The sequence below is a fragment of the Equus przewalskii genome, chromosome 10 (genome assembly GCF_037783145.1).
Source record: "Equus przewalskii isolate Varuska chromosome 10, EquPr2, whole genome shotgun sequence".
Taxonomy (NCBI): domain Eukaryota; kingdom Metazoa; phylum Chordata; class Mammalia; order Perissodactyla; family Equidae; genus Equus; species Equus przewalskii.
Window position 1 is genome coordinate 42,218,569 of NC_091840.1, and position 25,897 is coordinate 42,244,465.

Genomic DNA, 25,897 nt, shown 5'->3' on the forward strand with positions numbered 1-25,897 from the left:
TTCCCAGTTTCTCACGGCCTGCTGTGTGGAGAGGAAGAGGGAAGTAGCATGTATTGAGAGCTTTTGCAACGTGTTGCACACCACAGGAAACCCTTCACCTGCATTATTTCTTCTCATTTCCAAAATAAAGAGACAAGTGTTACCCTCCTCATTTATCAGGCTCATAGACATTCAAAGAGTTGCAAAGTTATGTAGCAGAGCCAGGATTTGAATCCAGCACAGACCAATTGCAAACTCCCTGCTTTTCTCTCTGAAGCAAAGAAGCTGCAGAAGTGGGGGCAGCTGGAGTGTGCTGGAACCACTGCGATGAGGAGCAGGGCGTGCAGCAGAGGCTCCCATCTCCCCAGGGTCTGTCTTTGAATTAACTCTCCCTCTCACTAATCCCAGCAGAAACCTGGGTAATACCTCCTACCCAGAATCTGTGTGGAACCTGACCCTATTTAGGGATTAGGTGGTGGAGATAAATTTCAAAAGCAAATGGCCCTCGTCCTCATTCATTTGCAGCACTCAACAATCCAGATTAAGGTACAGAGTTTGAGTTTTATTTGGAGATTAGTTGGCATTACAGATGAGGGTGATACCAAAACCCAACGCTGCCACGCGCACACCCCCACCCCCACTGCATCCTAAATCTGTCAGGTTGTCTCCACAGCCCCAGGTCAGAGGGCAGCCAATCTGATCTTCGTGAAAATTAAATCAACGTAAGCCCCAGCTTCCTATTTCTACTTTATTACTTGAATATCACCCTCTTCAGATCCATGGTTCTGATTAATTTGTCCAGGTGGCAGGATGTCAGGAGAGAAGGCCCTGAACTATAACCGGGTTGGTCCCCAGCAGTCTGGAATTAGATCAGCACTCTCCTCTCCCTGCTCACTTAGCAGTTAGTTAGGAATGGCCTGAAGGGCCCTCAGGTGAGGGGCAGCTGCCTGTCCTCCTTTAGAGGGAGAAGGTGTTATCGGCTGGGGTGACAAGAATTGGGGACCAAGCCTGGCAAGAGAGGTGGAAAACGTGGTCCTCTACCTCATCCCTCTGTAGGTACCTCCTGCTGAGATGATGGGCATATGCCGGGTAGTAGGAGCCAGGCCCCAGTCACTCCACAGGACCTGCATCTAGGCTGGCCTGGAGGACAGTGGAAGGGAGGGATCCCTGAGCTAATCTTTCCCATAAGAGAACCCCCTGTGTAAAAGGAACGGGCAAGGGATCCACTTCTGATGTTCAGTTCTAACGGGCAGGGTAGACTACAGGAGCCAGAGGAGGGGTCTTGCAAGTTCTGGACCTGGATTAGTGGTCCAGATTGGTGACAATGGCCGAGGCATAGATGAGGTCAGACAGACTGCCCAGTGAGGTCTGGGGAGTAGCTCGGTCTGAAGAGAGGGGGACCCCTGAAACCCCAGCTGGTCCCCATGGGGCTGCAGCTTTAGCCCCTGCTCGGCCCTGCCCTGGACCCAAGCCAGGAGCTGGACAGGAGGTGTGTGGACACACCGAGGCGCACTGAGGTGTGCCGCTGGAGGGTGGAGGCTGGCGTAGTGTTTGTGGCTCCCGGGACAGCTGGATAGCGTCTGAGAGATGAAATTTCTGGGGTGGCTCAGTCTTGGGGCTTAGGCCTCCTGGCTTCCCATTCTTTATTCTCTTAGCCCGGCGGTTCTGGAACCACACCTGGTGAGGAAAGAAAGAATCTCCTCTGGCTCCAGCACCCCCTCCCCCCAGGTACAGGGAAAGCAGAACCAGGAGGCAGGATACCCAGAGAGGAGGGGCTGTGGGTCAAGCCCAGAAGTTGGCTGTGTAAGAGGACCCCCACCCTGAGAGGAGGTCGTAGCTCACCTGTATCTTGGCCTCAGGAAGGCAGGTGACCTGGGCCAGGTGTTCCCGGGTACCAATGTCAGGGTAGGGCCATGCTGCAAACACTCGCTCCAACTCCAGCAGCTGCCCTCTGCTGAAGGTGGTCCGCTTTCTCCGGTGGGGACCCAACCCACTGGCATGGCCTGAGGGCCGGGGTAAGGATCAAGCCAGGACTCTGCAAAAGCCTCCATCCCAGCCTCAAAGCCCCCAACAAACCCTGAAGCCCCTACTCCCCACCCCTCTTCAACCTTCCCCCATCACACCCTTCCCCACATCCTCCCCTGCCCACACTGTCCCCACCAGGTCACCTGTTGGAGAAGCATCTACGGGGCTGGCCATGGAGCTGCCAGAGAGTGAGGAGCCAGAGGGCCATGCCAAGGCTGTGCCCGCACCAGACCCCTCCGTTTGGGGTTTTATCTGCTCAGAATGGCTGGCCCCGCCTCCAGCAGGGGAGAGGTTTAGAGTCCAGCTCGAGGCTGGGCAGAGAAGTCCCGGAGGAAAGAGGGAAGACCACTGGTGGTGGTGGGGCTATTGGGAGTATGGAAGGGGCAAAAGTTTTGTAGCCCCTACTCCTCCAGGGCTTCCCCAAGGGAGCTGGTCCCAGCCCCCCTCCTCAAACCTCAAACTCTGGCAGTCTGTGTCTGAAATCCTGTACTTCCTGAAAATTCTTCCAGGAAGCTAAAGAAATCCCTTATTCCAGTGCACCCAGTGCTTCAGCTGACCCTTCTGGAGCCCTCAGTGCCCCAGTGCTGGCTGCCATCAGAGGAGAGTAGATGGAGTCTTGTCGCACAACTGAGGACTGGGCTGGTGACGCTGGACAGGATGAGGGTGAAACGGGGACAGGAGGTGAGCTTAAGCCACCCCGCCCTCAGCAGAGCTGGAGCAGGTGTCACCTCCCTCGGGTGGTGCCGGGTCTGCTTCAGAGCTTTGCCTGCGTCTGACCCTTTCTCCCTGGCCCCTCAAGAGCCCAGATGTGCTTCCTGGAGTTCAGGAACCTGGAATCAGAAGAGGTTCCACAGGTACAATTGAAGGGTTTTAAGAAAGATGTTTGTTTTTACGGTGTCCTCATCCCATCCTTGGAAGTCTTCTGGGCCACTTTTCTAAGAAAAGTGGGTGCATTTGCATTTCCTTTTAGTTCCTGCCCCTCCCCATCTCTCCTAACCTCAGTGCCCACCCCCTAGACCCAAAATGGAGAACTTAGAGACCCATTGTAGGCGTGGGTTTGGGGGAGCACAGTGACCAGTTCACCAGGGACTCTCGTGTTTGTGAGCTAACCACGTTTCAGGTCCAGGATGGGCAGAAAAGCTGAGCCAGAACCCACCGCGTCCTGCCCCTTCTCTCTCCTCCAAGGCCCTAGTCAACTCCAAGAGGCAAAGCAAGCCCAGAGCTGGGCAACTCCTGTCATCATCAGAGGGGGTCAAGCTCCTGCTTAGCTGCTGGTGGGTTGCTTGGGGCTGCTTAGCTCAGGAGGAAGGCTAGCACTCATGAGGCCCTCCCCAGCCTACAGCATCCCTGGTTCACAGAGAAGACTTGAGCCCAACATGGGCTGGACACGGGGAGGCTCTTCTCTGTTCCCTTCCCCAAGCCATCCTGACAGCCCAGCTTCCCCTCCTTTTCCCAGGCAGATCCCTGCCTCCTGCCCGTCCACCCCAGTCAGGACAGTGGTCTGAAACTCAGGGCCAAGCGATCTTTATTGGGCTGGGAGGAGGAGGTCAGAGGAGGGAGCAGCGGAGGGCCCAGCTGTGTGGGCTCAGACTCCTACTTCTCGTCAGGGGCTGGGCAGCCCAGCCAGTACTGGGCGATAGAGCGTGGGTAGGGAGGTCTCACAGTGTCCACTTGCCGTGTGCGAAGGTTGACTCGGTAATACTGGTCTGGAAGAGAGATCGAGAGAGGGTGTGTGAGATCCAGCCTGGTCCTGCGCAATTCTGCCCTGAGAAAGAACTGGGTCTCTTCTGGAAGGGGACGTGAACATCCACAATACGGCTAAGAACTTCCAGACTGGCCTTCTGGAGTCACCACCCAAGGGCTGCATTCTGCCCATGGGGACCAGGGACAGCAGGGAAGACCCTGGCCAAACCAGCTACAGGGGTGGCAGGGGCTCCAACCTCCTGAGAAGAAGTAGACGCTCTGGATGGGCTCGCAGGTGGCAGGCATAAACAAGTCCATCTCATAGTTATAGTCATAGTTGTAGGCTCCCACGCCGCTCTCCTCACTGGAGAACCAGGACAGCCAGGCTGAACGGGATTGCCGGCGGGGGCTCTGGCTGCGGCTGCGGCTGCGGCCACGGCCACCGCGTGACCGATAGCGTTTACGGTTGCGACGTGCTGACTTGGGCTTCTTGACCCAGGAGGAGCGGGAAGCTGAGCCTGAGATGTAGATGTGGCCAGCCATGGCCGCATCCACTTGCGTGGGCACACCAGGCCAGTCCTGGCTGATGAACTGGGGCTGTCCAGTACCACCTGTGGCAGGGAAAGCGTTGTTGGGGAGCCTCATGGGCCTGGACCCTGCCCACAGCAGAGCCTTTGAGTTCATCAGATGCCCAAGGATGGACCACGCCTTGCCCAAGGGCACACAGCAAGCTAGTGGCAGAGTCCAGCAATCGGCCTTCTGACTCCCTGGTCAATGCTCTTTCCCTTGGCCTCCCTCCACCATATCCCCCCCATCCCGGTGGCCTCAGCCACAGCCCCTCCTTCTGCTGGCTGTGCTAGGCAAAGTCCAAGGTGTGGGGTCGAGGTAGAGGCAAGCCTCCCCCCAAAGGTCAACAGAAGCAAAGTCTGGCCTGAGCAAACAGCTTTTGATCGATAGCTCCACAATCAGCCCCTCCAGCCAGCCCAGCCCCACCACTACCTTCCCAAGGGATCCCAGCCCTCTTGAGGGGGAAGCAAGACTTGCCCTCCCTCCATACCAGAGGAAGTGTCCCTGAAGAGAAGTCTGAAGATGTCTTCCCAGGTGTGCTGCTGCATCAGGGCAAAGTGTTCAAACACGGTCGACAGGGAGCTGCCTTCACACTCCTCCTGACTGGGCTGTTGCTGGAAGTGGTACTCCCAGTACTGTTTCCCTGAGAAGGGATGGGCATGAGCAAGGCTGGGAAGCCCAGAGGCTATCGAAGTTAGGAGCTCCTGGCAGTGGGGTGGGCATAATCTGAGGCCTGTCCCCAGTGAAGTGTGGAAGAAAACTGCTCTACCTCCTGCTCCTCCTCCACCCCGACCCCACTGCCCAAGTACCCTTGAAAAAGTAGACCCGCTCCCGGCCACTGTAGCTATGAGCAGGGAGGGCCAAGGCTGCGTCCACGTTGTCTGGAATGCCACTGAAGCCTTCAGAGATGTTGCGGGGGTAATCGGGGTCCAGGACACCATCCTCGAAGCGCCAGTACTGACTACCCTAAGGGGTAGGGAAGGCGGAGAGGGGTGACAAGACAGCTGCCTGGGCATAGAGGCAGAGTCCCATGCCCAAGGCAGCACTCCCAGTTCCAGGCTTGTCTCCCAGCACCTGGAGCCTTGGACTTCCCTGTCCACAGACCAGCCAGGGATCACAGGCCGGGATCCAGACTTCTTGCCCATCCTGGTCCTGCGAACAACAGCCCTCAACCCCTGCCTAGATGCCCTCAACCCTGACCCACAGCCCCTGGGCCTGGCACCTTGAAGAGGTAAGTCTTCCCCTGACAGTTGATGCGGGTGAAGGCGGCATCAATGGGGCCCTCGATGCCCCAGACATCTTGGATGAGTTTGGGGTACCCAGGCCTCACTGCCTTTTCATCCAGCTCATAGCAGTACTTCCCTAGAGTGGGGGAGGTTGTGTGAGGGAGGGGATGCTTCTGGGGCAGACCCACACCCCCATGACCTGCCCCTGGAGTCACCTCGGAAGGCAAAGAGGGAACCATTCTTGAGGTCAGTGAAGGCGTCAAAGGGCTTCCCACTGCACAGCTCCTCCTCTGCTGCGGACTCAGAGATCTCTTGATCAGTGGTCTCAGGCTTTAGGGGCCCCGCCTCAGGCCTTAGAGGCCCTGCATCAGGCACTGAGCTGCCCTGCCCAGGTCCTGGGTCCTCTTCCCCACGGTTTAGAACAGGTGCCTGCTCAAAAGTCTCTTCAGGCTTGGCCTGCAGGTCAGGGCTCTGGATAGGGGTCTCTGACGGTAGTGGGACGCCGGTCTCCTCGTGGTAGTCATAGACCCCGTACTGATCTTCTGGCAGAGTGAATACATCCCCGCGAGTCACTGCAGGCAGAGAGGATAGTGGTGAGTCTCCAGCTGCAGAGGGGACCCCAGGCCCACCCAGCCACTCTGAACGCACCTTGAGGCTTGCACTCAGCCTGGTAGTCGGCGCAGCAGCTCTGGTAGTAAGAGCAGAGCTCGTCGCATTGACACTTCCTGTCGGAGTTGAAGCCCTCAGTGCAGCGGCCTTTGCACGACTCTGTGGGGAGGGGGTGTCAGTTGGCACGGCCAAGCCTGGCCACCCTCACCCTACATTGGCCCAGATGACCACCAACACCCTCCCAAACCTTGGTCAGCCAGTACAGCCCACGCCAGCATGGCCAGCATCAGAAGGGGCTTTGGGGGTGCCATGGCAGGGCCTCCAGCTGCGAGCCTGGCAAACTGGGCTCTGCACTTTGCACCCCCTGCGGTCTCTGCTCTGATGCCTGAGGAAGAGAGGGAGAGGCGGAGACAGGGAGGGAGGGCACCAGACAAGAGGTGCTGCCTTTTCTGCTGCTCTGTTTACTCAACCTCCAGCCCAGCCCCCAGTGCCGGACCCCTGCTGCCGCATAGGGTCACATTCCTGGAACTCTGGGCCTGGGAGAGCTGCGAATAGGATCCTTGCCAAGCTCAGGGTCATCTCAGAAGGGGAATAGCACAGTGGGTCTGGAGGGAAGAAAGAAGACCCACTCTGCCACTCCCTGGCTGTGTGACCTTGGGCAAACTGCTTTTCCTGCCTTAGTTTTCTTTTTGGTAAAATGAGACTAATAATACTTGCCTCGTGGGATGTTGGGAGATCACGTGAGCGAAAGCAGACAAAACGCCCAGGGCCTGGAATGCCCCAACTTCTTTCCCCATAAATGGTTATTGATCCATGATCTGTTTGATCAGGCACATCCCTGGCTGGGTGGCTCACCCACCCATTGTGTATTTAGGGCAGTGAGGGGGGGTTGGTTGGAGGAGCGCTGGTAAGCACTCTGTGGAAATTTTTTTTTATCATGAAAGAATGACATTTCATGTATGTGTTCATCTCTTGGGTGTACTGATTTTCCCAAGCTGGTCTTCACAGCACAGTAAGTTGGGTGAGTATTAACCCTTTGGACTAGATTTGATTCCTGAGCCCTCCACTAACTCTCTGCTCCTGGTCAGGCCACTCTCTGTCGTTGCCCTCAGTCTCCCCATCGGTAAAGAGTGGCCTAGTTCCCCATATTTGCAGACCCTCCTGGGAAGTAAGACCCAGAAAATGGGTCTTTTTACACAGAAAATGCCCATTAGGACAGAACGCCTGATTTTGTGCCCACTTTCAGAGCTCCACGGATGTCCTGAAGTCCTCCCACCACCTGGCGGAAGTGATCCTCAGAGTTTCCAGCTGGCTCTTCCTGTTCTGTAATCAGAGGGGAGTGTGACTTTGGGTAGTCTCTTCTCTATGGGCCTGTTAAATGGGAACGCTACTCCCTACTTGTATGCATGCTGTAAGGCTTAACTGAGAAACAGGCATAAAGGGCCTCAAGACTTGTACAGAGTCGTTATTATGATGGCATTAACCACTAGTACAAGGGAGGGTACACTCAACAGTGTTGCCCTCATATTCCAGCGTCTTGGGGGAAAACCAAGGCCGACCTCTACCTCTCCACCTGCGCCGAGCGAGCGGTGCGGGCCTGGGATGAACTATGGGAGAAGGGCCTGGCCAGGGTGTGGGCGTGTCTAGGGAAGGCTTGGGGGTGGGACTGCGTGGGCGGCAGGGGAGGAGCCCCCAGAGGCGGGGCGTCGGATCCTGCTCCGCGGCTTCTCAGGGGCGGGGCCGCTGCAGAGCATCTTTCTGCCAGAGGAGCCTGAGTTGGAGCCGCGCTTTGTTCTGGTTCCTGCCTGCTAGACCCTCCGGCGTCTGGGTCCATTCCTCGCCTCCTCTCTCCCTCCTCCAGCCCATCGCCTGCATCTACACCTGCATCCCCTTCCCCAACCGCTTCGTCCCAGATCCTGCCCTCACCCCTCCCTCAAACTTCTGGCCAGCGCCCTTGCCTGTCATCCCTCCCTCCTGTATCTTCTTCTCCCTGGTCCCTTCTTGGGTCCCCCTTTTCCCAAGGTCTGGGTCTCTCCGCCCGGCCCCGCCCCTCCAGGCTGGGGATGTCCCCCGCAGCCCGGCGTCCATGGTCCTGACGCTGCTCCTCTCTGCCTACAAGCTGTGCCGCTTCTTCGCCATGTCGGGCCCACGGCCCGGCGCCGAGCGGCTAGCGGTGCCGGGACAGGACGGGGGAGGCGGCGCGGGCCTCTGGTGGGCAGCGGGAGGCCATGGGCCCCGCGAGGTGTCGCCCGGGGCCGGCGCCGAGGTGCAGGGCGCCCTGGAGCGCGCGCTACCCGACCTACAGCAGGCGCTGTCGGCGCTGAAGCAGGCGGGCGGCGCGCGGGCCGTGGGCGCCGGCCTGGCCGAGGTCTTTCAGCTGGTGGAGGAGGCCTGGCTGCTGCCGGCCGTGGGCCGCGAAGTAGCCCAGGGTCTGTGCGACGCCATCCGCCTGGACGGAGGCCTTGATCTGCTGTTGCGGCTGCTGCAGGCGCCGGAGCTGGAGACACGCGTGCAGGCCGCGCGCCTGCTAGAGCAGATCCTGGTGGCTGAGAACCGGTGAGGATGCTGGGCTGAGAGGAGAGCGCGGGGGTGGGGGTGGGGTGGGGGGCGGTAGGGCAGCAAGAGTGGTCTAGTGCCTGGTCTGTCTTTCGTGTGACTCACACTGTGCCTTTACTGCTTCACCTCTACAATTTCTTGCACTACACCCCTCTTGGGGATCAGCTTGTCCATTTTACAAATGAGGAAACTGAGGCTTGGGAAAGTTTAAAGACTTTCCCAGCGTCACACAGTGAACTAATGGTGCAGCCAGGATTCTCTCCCAGGGCTAGTGGGGTGAGGAATGAGACAAGGAGAGGAAGAATGGAGTAGTAGGACAGGAATCTGTCCCTGGTTCTGAGGATGGAGATGGGATCCTATTGTCAATGCCCTCCTAAATCCACAGCCCTCCTCCCCACGGGCCTGGGTGCCCTTCTATGCTGCCTTCTCTCTGCCACTGAGTAAGGAAGAGAACACAATACTCAGAAAAGGGAGGATGGGTCTCCCCTTTCCTCTCTCTCCAGGCTGAAATGAGTGCTGACTTTCGCTTCATTTTACTTTCCCCCTTCATGCCACTCCTGTCTGCCTCCTGCTTCCTTCTTCATTTTGGTCCACATAACAGGCCAGACATGATCTCATTCTGCTGCTGCTAATGGGGAACAGGAGGTTTTCTGCTGGGCTGAATGGGTCGGGGAAGAGGAAACCGAGGTGCAGAGCTGGGCAGGGGCCAGACAGAGTATGTGTTCTCTACCCCGTCCCCACATAGTGCCAAGATACAGTAGGTGGGGTCCCACTGAGGCCTAGCTGCCACTCTTGCTTGCCTTTTGGGGTCTTCCCTGGAATATGAGGACCCCTGAGCACCCACTTTCTCTCCCCTCAGCTACCAGAGCAGACCAGGCTGTCACACTCCAGTCTCATTCTGAATTCCTGGGCCCCTCAGGTTTGGAAGGGTCACTTTCAGTTCATGCAGCTCTCACAAGTGTTATGGGCATAGGTTAGGGGTGCTTTCTTTCCGACTTTCAAAAAGTAAAAATAACCTCATAGATGGTGGAAATGATACAACTGTCAAAAATTCATGAATGAAGCCATTTAAGCTGGGAGACCAAGTTAGGATTCTGCTTGTTCAGCAAGTCATTAATCTCCCATATAACATCAGGTGTCCTGATGGGGATTGGCCGTAAATTTGAAGGGCTCACAAACGGAGCGGGTGCTCACTGGACGTGGTGGGCCCAGGTTGGCGGGTGTGCCCTGTAGGCCTGGCGCGTGGGCTGGGACAGAGTTCCTGAGGAATGGATGCAGCCAACACCCTAGGAAGAGGAGAGCTGAAAGATGCAAACAGCACTGATGTTTTTCAAGATTGAAAATAATAATCCTCACCAGGTTCAGAATTACTGAGAAAAGAGTCTCACTAACCAGTGTCCCTGGTCCTGAGAAAGAACGTGTGGCGCTGGCATCACTTCAGGACCAAGGACAGAGCCGAGCGCACCTGGTGGCGCCATCAAAATCCTCCCAAAGAAAGGCAGTATCTCCTCACCTGTCTAGACTGCGCGGGGAGGAGGCTGGAAGGGAGAGAAGGGGAGTGACACAGTGAGAATTTATGTCTATGAAATCTTGTCCTTCCTCCATCAACCAACCTCCTCTTAAAAGAAGGTTCTTCCATCAATGCACCCCCTCCTTTTGCTATTCCCTTTCCTGCAGCTCTCTTTTTCCCAGGGGCCTGCCACAGCCAGTGCCCAGGAGCCTAGGTCACAGCTCCCCTCACCCCCAAATACCAGGAGAAGCAAAACAAGATAGGGCCCTCTGAGCTTGGTTCCAAAATACCCAGAAAGGGCCCCATCTGACTGCTAGCCCTCGAAATTCACAGCCCATCCCCATCAGGGAACCACAATGAGGTTGAATGGTTTAACTCAGAGAGGTTAAATGGCTTCCCCAAGAATACACAGTGAATAAGTGGAGGAGACATGTTTAAAAGAAACCAGAAAACTATTGCACGTAAATTCAAAAAAGCACAGAGGCACAAAAAAGATACACACTTGAAAGTTCTTCTTTCCACCCAGATGCCTTCCCTGGAGGCAAACCAGTGAAACAAGTTTCTTCTATGGCCTTCCAGAGTCTATGCATATGCTAGTATTTGCACATATATGTACATTATATGTACATTCTTGTATATGTGTGTATATGTACCATTTCCCCTCCTTTGGAGCTGGGATTTGAACCCAGGCCACAGCCTCTCAGGCTGCAGAAGAATTGGGAGCTGAGTGAACAGACCTCACAACAAGCACACAGTTCAAGTTCTGTGAAGTGTCAAGTGCATAGGGAAAGGCGAGGGCAGGGGTCAAGAGACTCCGAATGAAGTCCTCTCTCTGAATTGATGTTCCTGAGCAAGGCTTTCCCTTCACTGGTCCTCAGGAAATGATTGGATTAGATGATTGCTTAAGCACACCCTGGTCCTGATAGTCTCAGGGTTTATGTAGTCAGATTGTCCTGGAAGCACAAAGTGTAAACAAAGGATCTTGAGCTCCGGAGAGAAATGTGAGTTAAAATTCCAGCGATGCCTCTCACCAGCTGTGTAACCCTGGGTGTGTCATGTAACCTCTCTGAGCTTTGGCTTTCTCATTGATAAAAGGAACAATCGCCAGCTGCCCAAGTGGATGATTAGGACCCATCTATGCCTTTAGACTCCAGAGAAGCTCAGTGATCAGCTCAGCACAACTGTGCTGGCCTTATGCCATGTTCTGGGCTCAGCCGGGGCCTGCAGTGGGTGCAAAGCCACAGCACTGTGGTCACCATGGGGCTCACTGGGCAAGGACTCCATGGCTGGCTGGGCCTCCAAGTCTCTGGGGGTCACGTCACCTGTGGAAGACATCATTTGTGGAAGTCAGGAAGACAGGGAACTTTTCACCTCTGCCCGGAGCGTGGCAACTCTCTGGCCTGCTCTGCTGGCCTCCAGGCTCTCTCACTTGGACACGTCCTTCTCACAGCAGCCAAATGAGTTTCTTGAAACCCAGGAGTGACCAGGTCACTCCCCTTCCTAAAGCCTTTCAATGGCTCCCCATTTGCCATCAAGAAAAGTACAAATGCCTTGGGATGGCTCAAAAGCCCTCAGGACTCTTTCTTCACTCTCCCCTTGAACCCCCCGCCTCAGTAACTTGAAATGGCTTCACTTCAGCATGGCCGAGGCAGGGGCAGGTCCCTAAGCGCACCAGCTCTCAGACATCTCCAAGTCTTTGCATACATCTATGCCTAAAATGCAACCCCACTCCTCCTCTGGACTAATATCTCCACCATCTTTCTGACTTAATCCCATAGGCAACTGTTCAGCATATTTAACGTGTGTCTTTCTATCTGTGTTCTGGTAAAATCTTTATTCTTGTTTTGTGTGCATGTATTTCCCATCTACACAAATGGTGCTGTGTTATATAGCACATTCTATTTCTTACTTTTCCCCACTCAGCATTGTGTTTTAAAGATCCTCATGTTGCTATGTTACCATCTGCTTGGTCACTTGTAACTGCTTCCTAGTCCTCCAGAGTGGGCACCTGCCCATCTTGCCTCTCCACTCTCCCAGGCTTGACACCGGCCTGCTCCCAGCTTCCCCCATCACAAATAACACTGCAGCGAACCACCCTGTCCATTTCCTCTTGTGTATCTGTGTGACAATCTCATTGAGATATAAACCCAAGAGCCTCAACCTCCACCTACAGAGCTTCAGGTTTCGTAGCCCTACACCTCTCAGACCTTCCACATTACCCAGCTTCTGCCTTCTCCTGTCTAAGAGATGTAAAGTGATAGCTGTTTAAATTTTCACTTCTCTGATGACTAGTGAGTTAGAGCATCATTTTATTTGCTTGTTAATATCTTGGATTTCTTCTTTTGTCCTTTGCCCATTTTCTTTTGGATTTACTGCCTTTTTCTTATCAATTTGAATATTTACCTATGTATCCTATATATGAATCCTTTGTTGGTTTTATCTTTTTCCTTGTTGGTCTTAGACATCGCAGGTATCTCTGGCCCTCTTTCTATTCCTCAAACGTGCCGAGCTCATCAGCCCTCAGGGCTTTTGTCCTTGCTGTTCTCTCTGCCTGTTAGGCTCTTCTCCCACACACTTGCAGGCTGCGGTCTCTGGATATTTCACTCTAAGATGTCACCTCCTCAGACGTAGCCCTCCGCTCAGGTACTCTCCATTGCATCACCGGTTTTGCTAGAATTATGGCCATATCACTGATATCCTGTTCCTTCATTGTTTACTTGCTTATGGTTTGTCTCTGTATATGCTGTGTATAAGCTCCAGTCACTCTTAGTCACTGGTCAACTTCAGCCCCTAGTGCAGTGGCTGGCACTCAGTAGGTCCTCAATATACGTCTGTTGAATGAATGAATGAATACCCCCCAGTCACACAGCATGGCATGAAGAGAAGTTTGAAGGCAAGGCTAATAAGAGTGGTGGACTTCAAGGGACGCTTCAAATGAGGATAAGAAGTTAACATCTATTGAGTCTTTCCTACGAGCCAGGTGCTGTGCTGAGGGAGCACTGTACATGGATTATCACGTTAGTTCTCATAATAACCCTATGGGCTAGGTATTCTTTTTATCCTATTTATGAGATGAGCAAACTGAATTAGAAAGATAAAGGAAGGTACCCAAGGTCCCACAGCTAGAAAATGGCAAAGAAGAAACCAGGACCCAGGGGATCTGCTCCAGAGCTAGGGTTCTTATCCACCACACAGACTGCTTCTCCAGGGGAGGGTTTGGGGAGGAGATGGGTGCCGCCAGGGTGAAGCACCCTCAGAATCAGAGAAGTCTGGTCCTCCCAGGACAGGAGATGAGGCGGGCAGGCAGGGAGGATAATGCTCTCGCTCATGTCCTATGTAACACTGGTGAGGCCCAGAGAGATAAGTGGCCAGGCTGTGGCCTCCAGGGGGCAAGCCGAGCACCCCAGGCGACAGTTCTACTGTCCCCCTCCCACTTTCTCTCGGCAGGGACCGCGTGGCGCGCATCGGGCTGGGTGTGATCCTGAACCTGGCAAAGGAGCGCGAGCCGGTGGAGCTGGCGCGGAGCGTTGCAGGCATCCTGGAGCACATGTTCAAGCACTCGGAGGAGACGTGCCAGCGGCTGGTGGCGGCCGGCGGCCTGGATGCGGTACTGTACTGGTGCCGCCGCATGGACCCGGCGCTGCTCCGCCACTGTGCGCTGGCGCTGGCCAACTGCGCGCTGCACGGGGGCCAGGCGGCGCAGCGGCGCATGGTGGAGAAGCGCGCCGCCGAGTGGCTCTTCCCGCTCGCCTTCTCCAAAGAGGACGAGCTGCTGCGGCTGCACGCCTGCCTAGCCGTGGCGGTGCTGGCAACCAACAAGGAGGTGGAGCGCGAGGTGGAGCGCTCCGGCACGCTGGCGCTCGTGGAGCCGCTCGTGGCCTCGCTGGACCCCGGCCGCTTCGCCCGCTGCCTGGTGGACGCCAGCGACACCAGCCAGGGCCGCGGGCCCGACGACCTGCAGCGCCTCGTGCCGCTGCTCGACTCGTCGCGCTTGGAGGCGCAGTGCATCGGGGCTTTCTATCTCTGTGCAGAGGCTGCCATCAAGAGCCTACAGGGCAAGACCAAGGTGGGTGCGGGGGTGGGATCGGGCGGGGGTTAGAGGGCGTCTGGGAAGGCTTCCCAGAGGAAGTGACAGTCAACTGCGACTTCAAGTACACATAAGTATTAGGTGAAGCAAGGAGAAGGACGAGGGACTGACCAGTCATTCTGGCCTTGAAGGCAAGACCAAGGTTTTTAAGGAGGGGACACTGCTGCATGGAGATGGGATTGGCAGGGCTGAGGCTAGAGGCAAGGGGACCAGATAGGAGGCCATGGTAGGGGGGCAGTTAGGACAGTGGAGGTTGGGGACTGCGGCATGACAGCAGAAGCAGAGAGAAGCAGACTGATTCCAGAGATGCTGAAGAGAGAATAAGGACTTGGTGAGTGGCTCGGTGAAGGAGAGGGAGGGGCTGAGGATGACTCCCGGCTGTGGACATAGATGACCTAGTGGATGGTGGCAGGTGGTACTGAAACAAGGTGAACTGGGTGAGAGGCTTGGGGCTGTGGGGGTGAGTTCACTGGGACAGATTGGGTTTGAGGTGCCTGAGAGACCAGTTGGGGAGCTCCAGTGGGCCATTTTGTCATTTGGGTCTGGAGTCCAGGAAGGAGCTGAAGTATACAGACAGAGGCTTGGGGCAGGATATCAGCGTGTCGGCCAGATAACTCCCACCTGAGTCTCAAGAGTTCCCATGCCCACGGCTGGATTTGAAGCCTTTGCTCTTTGCTTTCACTTGCTGTGTGACCTTGGGTACCTGGCTTCCCCTCTCTGGGCCTCTCTCCATGCCTCATTTTTTTCCTCTGGAAAATGGAAAGAGTGTACCACAGCAGCAGTTCTTACCCTGGATGTGGGACTAGTAATAGTTAAATTATCAAAAGTTCATGTTTTTTGCTTTTTAAATATTACAGAATCAAGATTATCCTTATAACGTCACTCTCCCGCCTTTGCATTCCTCTGGGGGCTTTCGAGATCAGTGACAGCTGGTGCACAGGAAGTGGTGCACACTGCCTGGACCACTCTGTCTGTTACCAGGGCTGTCATCTGGGGCCACTCAGAGGAGTGTGTCTCACAGATGATTGTCACTCATTGTGTGTGTCCCCACAGATCCAGAAGAGACTGTTGTGTTAGGGGGTCTCTGAGGCCTCTTCCAAGGTCCAGCATTCTAGGACCTTCTGATTCTCCTCTCTGTGCCCCAGAGTTGGGCTGTGGGAGGACTGGCTTTACAAAGCAGGTCATTCTACTTTGGGAGAAGGGTCTTGAAGGGAAGTAGGGAGTGAAGTCCCCAAGGATTGGGTCTGGGAAGCAGCCATGCCCACCAGCTCTGGTACCCTTTTCCCAGCAAGGCCAAGTGAGTGCAGTGCAGTAAAGACTTAGTGAGCCCCCACTCTGTGCCCTGCAGTGTGCCAAGTATGGGATTTTAGGGGTGACTAAGACATGACCTCAGCTTATCGTCCAGTGGAAGTTGTATTATCAACTAATGACAGTGGCATTCAGAGTGTGGAACAAGGCCTAACTGGAAGTATGGGCCAAGCTGTGAGGGAATCAAAGCAGGCTGCATGGAGGAGGTGATTATCAATTTGGACTCCAGTGTATGAGTAGGACTCCCACAAGCAGGCTGGAACACCATGGGCTGAGGCCCAGAGGTGGGATCACCTTCGTTGTGGGTGGATGTCAGACAAATGCAGTTGGTGCAGGAGAGGTGAGCTGGGAGTGGTGGGCAGGGGTTGCACTGTGGGGGGCCTGGTGGCTGTACTGAGAGCGCACACTTTATCCCAGGACGGAAGGAAGCTGCAGAAGGGAGACATGAGGAGGACCAGCTTCGGGAGGGGGAATCCACATGACTGGGTGATTTGTTGGATGAAGGCAGGGCTAGGGCAGATGGCTAGGGCACTTTCAGGGGTGAGAAGAGGCGAGGGGAGGGACTGGGCACGTTTGGGGGTGGCTGGCGAGCTGGTGGCTCCAAGACACCCTCTCCCCACCCCTCTCTAGGTATTCAGTGACATTGGCGCCATCCAGAGCCTGAAACGCCTCGTTTCCTACTCCACCAATGGGACTACGTCGGCGCTGGCCAAGCGCGCGCTGCGCCTGCTGGGCGAGGAGGTGCCGCGGCCCATCCTGTCCTGCGTGGCCAGCTGGAAGGAGGCCGAGGTCCAGACGTGGCTGCAGCAGATCGGCTTCTCCCAGTACTGCCAGAGCTTCCGGGTAGGGCCGCGTGGGGCTACCTTCCCGGAGTCGGAGCCGGCGCATCCCCGAGGGCGCGCGGCCGCTAGGGACGCCCTGCACACAGGCAACTGCGCCCCCTCCCGGCCCGCACACCCACAGGGCCAGGGTGGCCTTTCGAGGGTGGGGACCCCGTATTCAGCCATTTTCAGGGTCACTCGGCTCTAATATGGGTCCCATCCGCCTCCTGCATCGCCGTCCCCAGTTCCCTCCTCTTGCATCTTGTGCTTTGGGTCCAAGGGCTGAGGATAGGAGCCCATCCTTAAATCTGACCCCTCTCCCAGGAGCAACAGGTAGATGGCGACCTGCTTCTGCGGCTCACGGAGGAGGAACTCCAGACCGACCTGGGCATGAAGTCGGGCATCACCCGCAAGAGGTATGGAGCCTCCTGCCCGCCCCCTGCCCTCCAGGTCTAACTAAATGCCCCCTCCGCCACCAGCCAGTCCCGGGTCGGGACCTCAGCGTCCTCTCCTCCCCGGGGTGCAGATTCTTTAGGGAGCTCACGGAGCTCAAGACCTTCGCCAGCTACGCTACGTGCGACCGCAGCAACCTGGCTGACTGGCTGGGCAGCCTGGACCCGCGCTTCCGCCAATACACGTACGGCCTGGTCAGCTGCGGCCTGGACCGCTCCCTGCTGCACCGCGTATCCGACCAGCAGCTCCTGGAGGACTGCGGCATCCGCCTGGGCGTGCACCGCGCCCGCATCCTCTCGGCCGCCAGAGGTCAGCCTGCCTGCCTGGCACCCCACCCCTGCCCTAGCCCTAGCCTTGGAGGGGCGAGGGGAGACACGTGGTGGGGCCTCGGAGCCTCGCTGCTGTTTGAGTACATGCGCTCTGCCAGACTGGACTCTGAGGATGCAAAGATGACTATGTTGCGCTTTGCCCTCAAGAAGTTCCCAGTCTGAGGTGGGGAGGAGGGTGGGAGTAAGGCTGGTATATAACAGGCTGTCACTATGGCAGGAGGCATGCCCAGGACTCCAATGGGCCCCCGGAGGAATCATTGCATACCCTGTCCACCCAGGTCTAGGAGTTTAGAGCATGCTGGACCAGGTCTTGAAGGATGTACTGGGGGGGGGGGGGGGGGCGGGGCGCAGCAGGAAGAGCAACCCAGGCATAGGGAGCAGCACATGCAAGCGTGGAGGTAAGACAGAGCATGGAGGGAGCGACATGGGATATGGGTGGGAAGACAGGGGCTTATCCTATTAGCCAACAGCTGACAAAGTCTGGGTTCTGGAAGTGCTTTAGGGAGGTCATGAGGGCAGAGTGGATTCTAGGGCTCTAGCAGCCCTATTCACTTATTTATTTTAATTTACTATTTAGCTAATATTTATGGTCAATTACTATACGCCAGGTCCCATATTAAGTTTTTAACAGATATTATCTCATTAATCTCTACATCCACTCTATGCAGTGACCATTAATTTTTTTAAATCAACTTTTAAAAAATAAAAATAAAAGGTCTAATTGAACTGAAAAGTGTTCAGTTTGACGAGTTTTGAAAAAGCACACCCCTGAGTGACTACCAGCATAATCAAAGTTAAAGAATATTTCCATCAAGGGTATTAATTTTAAAGATAATGAAACTAAGATTTAAAGAATTTAACTCCATTTTCCAAGCTTATAAAAGCCATTAAATAACAGAACTGAGATTTGAACCTCCATCTTTCTGCTTCTTACACAGACAAATATTGTCTCTGAATGTTAAATCTGAATATTATAAGAAGATGAATTCTTTCCATTCACCCATTCGTTCAGCAAGCACACACCAAGCTCCTACCGGGGACAAGGGACTGGGCTTTCGCCCCATTCTTTTGCTTCAACCAAAGCAGATCTGCTTTCATCATTTTTACGTTGCAGCTCCTAATAAAATCCCATTTTTTAAGAAACAGGAAGGTCCTATGACAAAAACAGCTTATAGTTCCCTTCTATGGGAAGTATGGAGCCATGCACATTTTTTAAGTGGGGACAATGACACATTTAGACTTGGATTTTAGAAAGATCCCTCTGGTAGCTGTGCAAACAGATTAGACTGGGCAAGTGTGAATTGGGGGAGACCACTGAGGAGGCTGGAGTTGGGGGCCTGGACATAGGAGGGCCCTGGGGCTGGAGTCCAAGATGTTTGGGAGGAAGACTCCATAAAGCCCGGCGCCTGGCTCTGAGCACTGGACATCAGCTCCACGAGGGCACCGCTGGTTTGCTTTGTTCGCTGCTGTATGCCCAGCATTAAGAATAATGCCTGGCACATGGTAAATATTTGCTGAATGAATGAATGAGAGGCAGGAGACAAGGCTGATACCCAGGTTTCTGGCTTTGGTGGGAAACCGGGAAGAAGGGGATCATGGGAGGATCTGGGAGGTGTTGGTTTGGAGCGCCTACGGGCAGCTGGCCATGCAGGTCTGGAGTTCAGGAGAGAAGGCAGGGCTGGAGGTGGGTATCAATGTCCCTAAAACACAGTGCCTGCCTCCTGAGAGGGACTCACCAACAGTTAGCAGCCTTCCTTCCTGTAAGCCCCGTCTCTCTACCTCAGTGCCCCTTTTTGGAACAAGACACCCTGCCTGGGCTGAGAAGGCCGGGTGGGCAGGGGATGATGCCCCTCGTGGGGAGTGATGTGGAGGAGCCTCCCTCACCAAGCTGTCTCTTGCCTGCCTCAGAAATGCTGCACTCCCCACTGCCCTGCACTGGCTGCAAGCCCGGTGGGGACACCCCGGATGTCTTCATCAGCTACCGCAGGAACTCAGGCTCCCAGCTGGCCAGGTGAGGGGGGGCCGGCAGCAGACAGCCTGGCTCCTTGGGCCAGGCCAGGGCATTGACACAGGACCTCTTCGCAGCCTCCTGAAGGTGCACCTGCAGCTGCACGGCTTCAATGTCTTCATCGATGTGGAGAAGCTGGAAGCAGGCAAGTTCGAGGACAAGCTCATCCAGAGTGTCATGGGTGCCCGCAACTTTGTGCTGGTGCTGTCGGCCGGGGCACTGGACAAGTGCATGCAGGACCATGACTGCAAGGACTGGGTGCACAAGGTAGGTGCTGTCCTCTGTAGTCCCAGCATTGGCCTGTGGCCCAGGGGACAAGGTCCTCTTCCCATTCTTTCTCGTCTGCACACCCCAGCAACCTCCATGGCCCAGGTGGAAGTCAGGAGCCATAGCTCCAACTGTAAGAGGACGTTAGCAAGTCACTTAGGCTCTCGGAGCCTCAGATTTCTCATCTACAAAATGGGGATAACTTACCTGTCCTATTCACCTTGTAGGATTGTTGTGAGGGTCAGAGATGGATGAAAATGCTTTGAAAAATAGCCTCTGTGAGGGAAGGAGGGGGAGCAGGAGAGCATAGTGACAGGCACAATGGAATCGTTCAGAGCACAAAGCTATGAGTTTGAATCCTGGCTCTGGCCTTGGGCAAGTTACTTAACCCCAATGAGCTTCATGTTTATTACTGTAAAGTGAGATAATTATGGCACTTAATTCCCTAGGATATTGTTAAAGGACTAAAAGAGTTAGAATTTGTGAAGTGCTTAGCATAATGCCTGGCTCTATAGTAACTGCTCTATAATGGCAGCAATTATTGTTATTAATATAATGACTATGAGTGCTACTGCTGTTTAATTCACCATTGTATCTTCAGTGCCTGACACAGTAGAAACTTATTGATACTTGTAGAATGGATGGATGGATGGACCCATGTCACATCTGCAGGTTTTTGGGGTTTTTTTTTCTCTTTTTCTCCCCAAACAGCCGAGTACATAGTTGTATATTTTAGTCGTGGGTCCTTCTAGGTGTGGCATGTGGGATGCTGCCTCAGCATGGCCTGATGAGCGGTGCCACGTCCGCCCCCAGGATCTGAACTGGCGAAACCCTGGGCCGCCGAAGCGGAGTGCGCAAACTTAACCACTCAGCCATGGGCCGGCCGTATCAAGTTTTTGTTCTTAACCAGCTGGGTGATCTTAAAGAAGCCATTATTCCTCTCTTGGCCAGCCTCTGAATCTGCAATAAGCAGTGTGCTGTCTTTGGTTTTGTGTAATTCTAGATGAAACAAATGTCTGAAGATTCCCAAATAAATTTCTGCCAGGTCAGAATTCATCCACATTCTCAGCAGAGAAGCAGAGGGCTTGGTTGAAACAGCCCTGGACTTGGAATCTGAAGACTTGAGTTAGATGCCTGGCCCCTCTTGGGCTGAGTGTGTGTGTGACTTGGGAGCAAGTCCCTTCTCCTCTCTGGGCGTCCTTCTCATTCGTAAATGGAGAGGTTGCCCAGAAGCCAATCAAGTTTGCAATTATGCAGGTTTTTTCCCGAGGAAGGCTCCGCTCTACACGGGTGCTTGGCACCCATCGTCGTCCCAGCAGACGGCACGGAGGGAGGAGGCAGGCAGGGTGGAGGGAGCCTGTGCCCTGGACCAGTCCCAAAGGCTGCATCATCCCTCCTTGATTGTTTTTGCCTCTGGTTTTAAAACTGCTTTCCCCGAAGCCCCATTTAGTGGGTAATCAATATGGAAAACCACAAGTGAACTGCACTCAAGAAAGGCCAATCCCTGTGGTTCCCCCTTGAAAGGGAAAAACCGTTCAATAAGCACTTACCAGAGCACCCATTAATAGTAAGCAATATCCTCAGAACAACCTTGTGAGGTAGGTTTATTACCTCACTTTACAGAGGAGGAAATAATAACACATATTATTGATTAAGCAGACACGGCCTGCTCGGTGCCGTTCCCACACTCGCCTCGTTCCTCTGGACAATCCTATGTGAGAGGGACTGTCATTAACCCTATTTTATATGTGAGAAAACAGAGGTTTGGAGAGTCTGTTGTTTTTGCCTCAGGTCACAAAGCCTGTGTCAGAGGCTTGATGTAAACCCAGATCTGATGATGCCAGAGTGCAGCCCTTAACTGCTCTGCTGTGGTCTCATTCATTTATTCACTCATTCATTCATTCATTCATTCAGCCAGCCAGCCAGCCATTAAGTATTTAGCAAGGGCTGACTATGAGCAGGGCTTTGTGAAAGATGCTGCGATATAAGGTGAGTAAAGAACAGACATACTCCCTGCCCTTAGGCTCGTGGGGGAGACAGGTATTAAGTAAATTACTCATTAATTAATTTAACTTTGCAACTGTGGCACGTGCTGCAGAGCCTATGAGAGCCTGTAATAGGGGGATCTGACCTGGTCAGGGAAGTGAGGGAAGAGTTCCCTGGGAAAGTGTTGACTGAGCTCAGATCAGAAAAACAAGTAGGCATGAGCTAGGTGAAGGGGCAGGGAAGAGCATTCTAGACAGAGGAAACAGCACACGCAAAGGCCCTGTGCAGGGAGAGAGGATAGCAAATATAAGGGGCTGCAAGGTCTGTGTGGCTGGGAGGACAGTGCAAGGGTGGACATTGAAAAGTTAGCTGTGGCCAACCACACAGGGCCTTCAGACCACATTAAGGAGTTTGAATTTTATTCTAAGAGCCATGTAAAGTCTTGAAGAGTTTTAAGTAGGGGGCAAGATGATCAGATTTGCATTTTGCAAAGAGTAGCCAGGTGAAGGGGCAAGGTAGAGAACAAATTAGAGGGGGCAAGAGTGAGTGAGGAAAGACTGGTGGAGGATAAAGATAAGGCGGTTGGTGGGGCCTGCCCCGTGGCCAAGTGGTTAAGTTCGCGCACTCCGCTGCAGCGGCCCAGGGTTCGGATCCTGGGCGCGGACATGGCACCGCTCATCAGGCCATGCTGAGGCGGCGTCCTACACAGCACACCCGGAGGCATTCACCTCTAGAATATGCAACTATGTACCGGGGGGCTTTGGGGAGAAGAAAAAGAAGGAAAAAAAATGATTGTCAACAGATGTTAGCTCAGGTGCCAATCTTTAAAAAAAAAAAAAAAAGGTAAGGAAGTTGGAGCAGGGCGGTGATGGGGCGGAGGTAGAGAAAAATGGGTGGATTTGAGAAATGAATAAGGAGTACAATTGGCAGGGCTTGCGATGGATCAATTTGGATGCAGGGCATGTGATGTTTTTCTTCAGACACCAAATCGTGTGGGATTTTTCTCACGCCAACAACCAGTTCTCCAATTTGTCAATGCCAACTGGGTGTCCCCCAATTCAATTCAGTTCTGATACTGACTACCCAGAGCGAGGGTCCGACTCCACAGGTTTTAGGGCTCAGCCCCACAAGTCTGCCCTCACTTCACATGCCAGTCCAAAGTCCTGGGTTCCCAGGCTACCCACACTTCTGACTTGGCTACAAATTCAGCAGTTCCTATGATGCCCACCTCAGGTTCAATAATTTACTAGAATGATGCACAAAATGCAGAAAAGCACTTTTCTTAACTATTACTGGTTTATTATAAAAGATATGACTCAGGAACATCCAAATGTAAGAGATGCACAGGGCAAGGGGTGGAGGTGGGGGCGCGGGCAGAGGAGGCATGAGCTTCCATGCCCTCTCCAGGCTTCCCTCCCAGCTCCTAGATGTGTTCACCAACCCATCCCATCCTTCGGGGATTTTATGGAGGTCTCATTATGTGGACATGATTGATTAAGTCATTGGCCATTGGTGATTGAACTCAATCTCCAGCCCCTGTCCCCCACACCCTGAGGTGTGGGGGTCAGGGTGGGGGGCTAAAAGTTCTAACCCTCTAATCATAGCTTGGTCTTTCTGGTGATCAGCCCCCATCCTGAAGCTATCTAGGCACCCCCAACCCCATCATCTGGAGAGTCCAAGGATTTTAGGAGCTCTATGCCAAGAACCTGGGACAAAGATCAAATACTTATTTTTTGTTATATCATAAGGGGTGAGGGAGAAGTCAAGGTGGACTTCAGGACCAGCATCCCACCCTGGGCTCAGCCTCAGGCTATTGGCCCTCCTAGTGTCTGCCTGGCCCCAGGATCCCTGGATGAGATCTCTTCCTCCTCCTCTCTCTTCTTTCTCCAGGAGATCGCAACTGCTTTGAGCTGTGGCAAGAACATTGTGCCAGTCATTGATGGCTTCGAGTGGCCGGAGCCCCAGGCCCTGCCTGAAGACATACAGGCCGTGCTCACCTTCAATGGCATCAAGTGAGGAGGGGGGGTGGGCACACAGGCCCCCCCAGCTAGCAGTTCCCTCTGCCCAGCCCCCTGACCCACCAGCCTCTGTGCCCACAGGTGGTCCCATGAGTACCAGGAGGCCACCATTGAGAAGATCATCCGCTTCCTGCAGGGCCGCTCCTCCCGGGACTCGTCTGCAGGCTCCGACACCAGTTTGGAGGGTGCCGCACCCATGGGCCCAACTTAACCAGTCCATAATTCCGTCACAGCCCTGCTGTGACACCTATTTCCATTGTCCCCCGGAAGGAGCAGCTCTTCACACTGGCCTCCCCAGACTGATACAGTCTGGGCCCTTCTTAGGAAACGGCTCTTCCCTCTCCCCTGCCCTCATGGTCCGCCTCAAACCCAGCTTCCTCAGTATCTGGAAAGGAAGGGAAGCCAGCCACTGGGAGTGCTAAGGTTGCACGCTCCCCCCAAGGCCCTGCCACCAGGTTCTCTGTCTCAGGTGGTGGGGTCATGGTTGGTGACTGCTCAGTTCTGGACACACTGGAGCTTGAGCGTTTGCTGCAAACTGCCCCGTCTCCCGCCCTGACCGCAGCCAGCTTGAGCAGGCGAAAGGCCTCTGACAGGAATTAGGACAATCCCCAGCCAAGCAAGGGCCTGGGCCCAGTAGCCAGGCGGGGATGAGAGTCCAGTGATGGCTCTCCACCTAGACTCTGCCTGGCCCCTGCTCACCACTTCCTGCCGCCTCGTGGCCTTGCCCTGTAACCACTCAGTGCCCTTAGCCAGCCTGGCCTGGTCCCGAGTCCTCGCTCAGCCTTCCTGAGGTGCAGCCTTCCCGAGGTGCAGCCTCTTTTGCCACATCTGGGGGTCAGGGACAGGCTGAGCTGGCCCTCTGGCTGGCGTGCTGCTGCAGCTAGCTTCCCTGCACTCTCTGGTGCACGGGAGCCCCCCTGCTTGGGTAGGGGACACCAAGTCTCAAAGGGCAGCTAGCCACACTACCCACGCCTTGGTGCTGTGCCTCAGGCTCCTGCCTAGCCTGGCCCACTTGGCTTCCCCAGCCCCTCACGCAAGGCTGCCCACCCACTTGCTCAGGGACAGGCAGGATGAGGCAGCCCCCCACGGCAGCAGCCATAGCCTGGGGAGAACCTGCAGCTCCCTGGGAAGAGGCAAGATCCTGAAGAAGGGCGAGGGGTGCATTCGAATCATCTGGAAATTTTGCTAAAATTCCATTCAAGAGACCTGGGGCGGGGCCTGAGTTTCTGCATTTCTCACCAATTCCCAGGTGAGCCAATGCTGGTGGTTAAGGACTTAAGTAGCAAGACTCTGAAACACACACCCCTCACAGATCTTTGCCATTTCCACGCCACGCCACTCCATGGTCTCTGATCAGCACAGCAACCCTACCCTGTATCCTCATCTCCATTTTACAGCAAAGGAACTGAATGATGTGCCCAGCTTCCCGAGTCATTAGTGGCAGCCCCAGGACCCAGACCTGGCCTCCTGGTGCTCAGTCCACTGACAGAGGGACTGCTCTCCTCAGAAGCATCCTGGAGGCTGCGCCCGGGCAGGGCTGCGGCTCCACGGACAGCTGCCTTCTCCCCTGCCCCAAAGAAGCTAGTAATGGGGAACAGGTTTTTGCAATGAAAGGCTGACCCAGGGGCTCCGCAGAAATAAATGAGCAGCAATGTCCCCCTGCCCCTTCCTCCACTAGGGCAGGACAGCAAGAAAGTACCCTCCCTTGTGGGCTTATTAACCCAGGCTTCAGCTAATGCGGTCAGCTGGAATGTGCCAGCCTCTTCCCTCCTGAGGGCACAGGGGTCACACCTCAAGGCTGGCTCAGCACCCAGAGCTGCCTCCCACAGGCGCTGGCCAGGTCACTCCTAGCTCCTGAGCCACATCATCAGAAAGTTGAAAGTCTCGCTCCAGGCTCGGAACCCCTTCCCTCCACTCCCCTCCCTGCCAAGGAGACTGTCAAAGCCGGTCCTGGTCCCAACCCCGGCTTTCACTGCACTTTTTCCTCCTTCCTCCATGCCACGCAAGAGCCCACCAGTGCCAGGCCCTGGGTACGACGGTGACTGAGGCAGACTGGACGTAGCCCTCACAGAACAGAGACAATAATAATACAGTGTGATGAGTATCCTCCAGGGGAAGCTTTCTGGTTTTTTGTCTCCAGTCGCCCTCCCTCCGGAGGTTCCCCGTGGGCAGTATTCAGAGAGGGCCCTGTTTCTTTATCTGTTTGGTACTCCCTCCACTGCTGCCCCACTCCTGTCTCTCTGGGGAATCAGAGTCCAGCCTCCAGCCCCAGCCAGGGCAGCTGAAGTGACAACCCTCCCCCCAGTGTGTTCAGGGGCCTGCCTCCCCTGCCGTGACAAACTGCCCAGCTCGTGACAAACTGCCCAGCTCGCAGCCAGGGCAGGCACCTTGGCCCTCACCTTTCATGTAGGCCTGGCCCCACAGGGCTGGTCCTGAAACAAAGGGCTGAAAAACAGCCTTCCCCC

The 25,897-nt window shown here is 54.8% G+C and overlaps 3 protein-coding genes across 3 annotated transcripts; 1 reads left to right on the top strand and 2 right to left on the bottom strand.

The window, feature by feature from the left end:
* Window positions 1-520: 520 nt before the first annotated feature.
* Window positions 521-2,834, bottom strand: SEBOX (SEBOX homeobox). The gene is made up of 3 exons (XM_008527749.2): window positions 2,148-2,834; window positions 1,822-1,982; window positions 521-1,656 (listed from the first exon to the last, which is right to left on the bottom strand). Exons 1-3 carry the CDS (start codon window positions 2,176-2,178, stop codon window positions 1,282-1,284), a joined length of 567 nt encoding a protein of 188 aa, XP_008525971.1. The 5' UTR covers window positions 2,179-2,834; the 3' UTR covers window positions 521-1,281.
* A 678-nt stretch (window positions 2,835-3,512) lies between these two features.
* VTN (vitronectin) lies at window positions 3,513-6,890 on the bottom strand. Its single transcript, XM_070562687.1, has 8 exons — window positions 6,337-6,890; window positions 6,129-6,248; window positions 5,696-6,052; window positions 5,477-5,616; window positions 5,064-5,220; window positions 4,745-4,897; window positions 3,945-4,298; window positions 3,513-3,710 (listed from the first exon to the last, which is right to left on the bottom strand). The coding sequence occupies exons 1-8, from the start codon at window positions 6,398-6,400 to the stop codon at window positions 3,598-3,600; spliced, it is 1,458 nt and encodes a 485-aa protein (XP_070418788.1). The 5' UTR covers window positions 6,401-6,890; the 3' UTR covers window positions 3,513-3,597.
* An 897-nt stretch (window positions 6,891-7,787) lies between these two features.
* SARM1 (sterile alpha and TIR motif containing 1) lies at window positions 7,788-25,543 on the top strand. The gene is made up of 9 exons (XM_070562653.1): window positions 7,788-8,645; window positions 13,603-14,221; window positions 16,181-16,393; window positions 16,696-16,787; window positions 16,898-17,133; window positions 19,062-19,164; window positions 19,239-19,428; window positions 23,305-23,426; window positions 23,514-25,543. The coding sequence occupies exons 1-9, from the start codon at window positions 8,176-8,178 to the stop codon at window positions 23,641-23,643; spliced, it is 2,175 nt and encodes a 724-aa protein (XP_070418754.1). The 5' UTR covers window positions 7,788-8,175; the 3' UTR covers window positions 23,644-25,543.
* The last annotated feature ends 354 nt before the right edge of the window (window positions 25,544-25,897 follow it).

What these genes read in the sequence shown, in the direction of transcription:
- SEBOX (XM_008527749.2), bottom strand. Translation starts at nt 2,178, where the DNA reads ATGGCCAGCCCCGTAGATGCTTCTCCAACAG. An exon ending in CGTAGATGCTTCTCCAACAG is followed by an intron (nt 1,983 to 2,147) that starts GTGACCTGGTGG and finishes CCCGGCCCTCAG; the next exon opens with GCCATGCCAGTGGGTTGGGT. An exon ending in TTCCTGAGGCCAAGATACAG is followed by an intron (nt 1,657 to 1,821) that starts GTGAGCTACGAC and finishes TTTCCTCACCAG; the next exon opens with GTGTGGTTCCAGAACCGCCG.
- VTN (XM_070562687.1), bottom strand. Translation starts at nt 6,400, where the DNA reads ATGGCACCCCCAAAGCCCCTTCTGATGCTGGCCATGCTGGCGTGGGCT. An exon ending in GGCTGTACTGGCTGACCAAG is followed by an intron (nt 6,249 to 6,336) that starts GTTTGGGAGGGT and finishes CCCTCCCCACAG; the next exon opens with AGTCGTGCAAAGGCCGCTGC. An exon ending in GGCTGAGTGCAAGCCTCAAG is followed by an intron (nt 6,053 to 6,128) that starts GTGCGTTCAGAG and finishes CTCTGCCTGCAG; the next exon opens with TGACTCGCGGGGATGTATTC.
- SARM1 (XM_070562653.1), top strand. Translation starts at nt 8,176, where the DNA reads ATGGTCCTGACGCTGCTCCTCTCTGCCTACAAGCTGTGCCGCTTCTTC. An exon ending in ATCCTGGTGGCTGAGAACCG is followed by an intron (nt 8,646 to 13,602) that starts GTGAGGATGCTG and finishes TTCTCTCGGCAG; the next exon opens with GGACCGCGTGGCGCGCATCG. An exon ending in GCAAGGACTGGGTGCACAAG is followed by an intron (nt 19,429 to 23,304) that starts GTAGGTGCTGTC and finishes TTCTTTCTCCAG; the next exon opens with GAGATCGCAACTGCTTTGAG.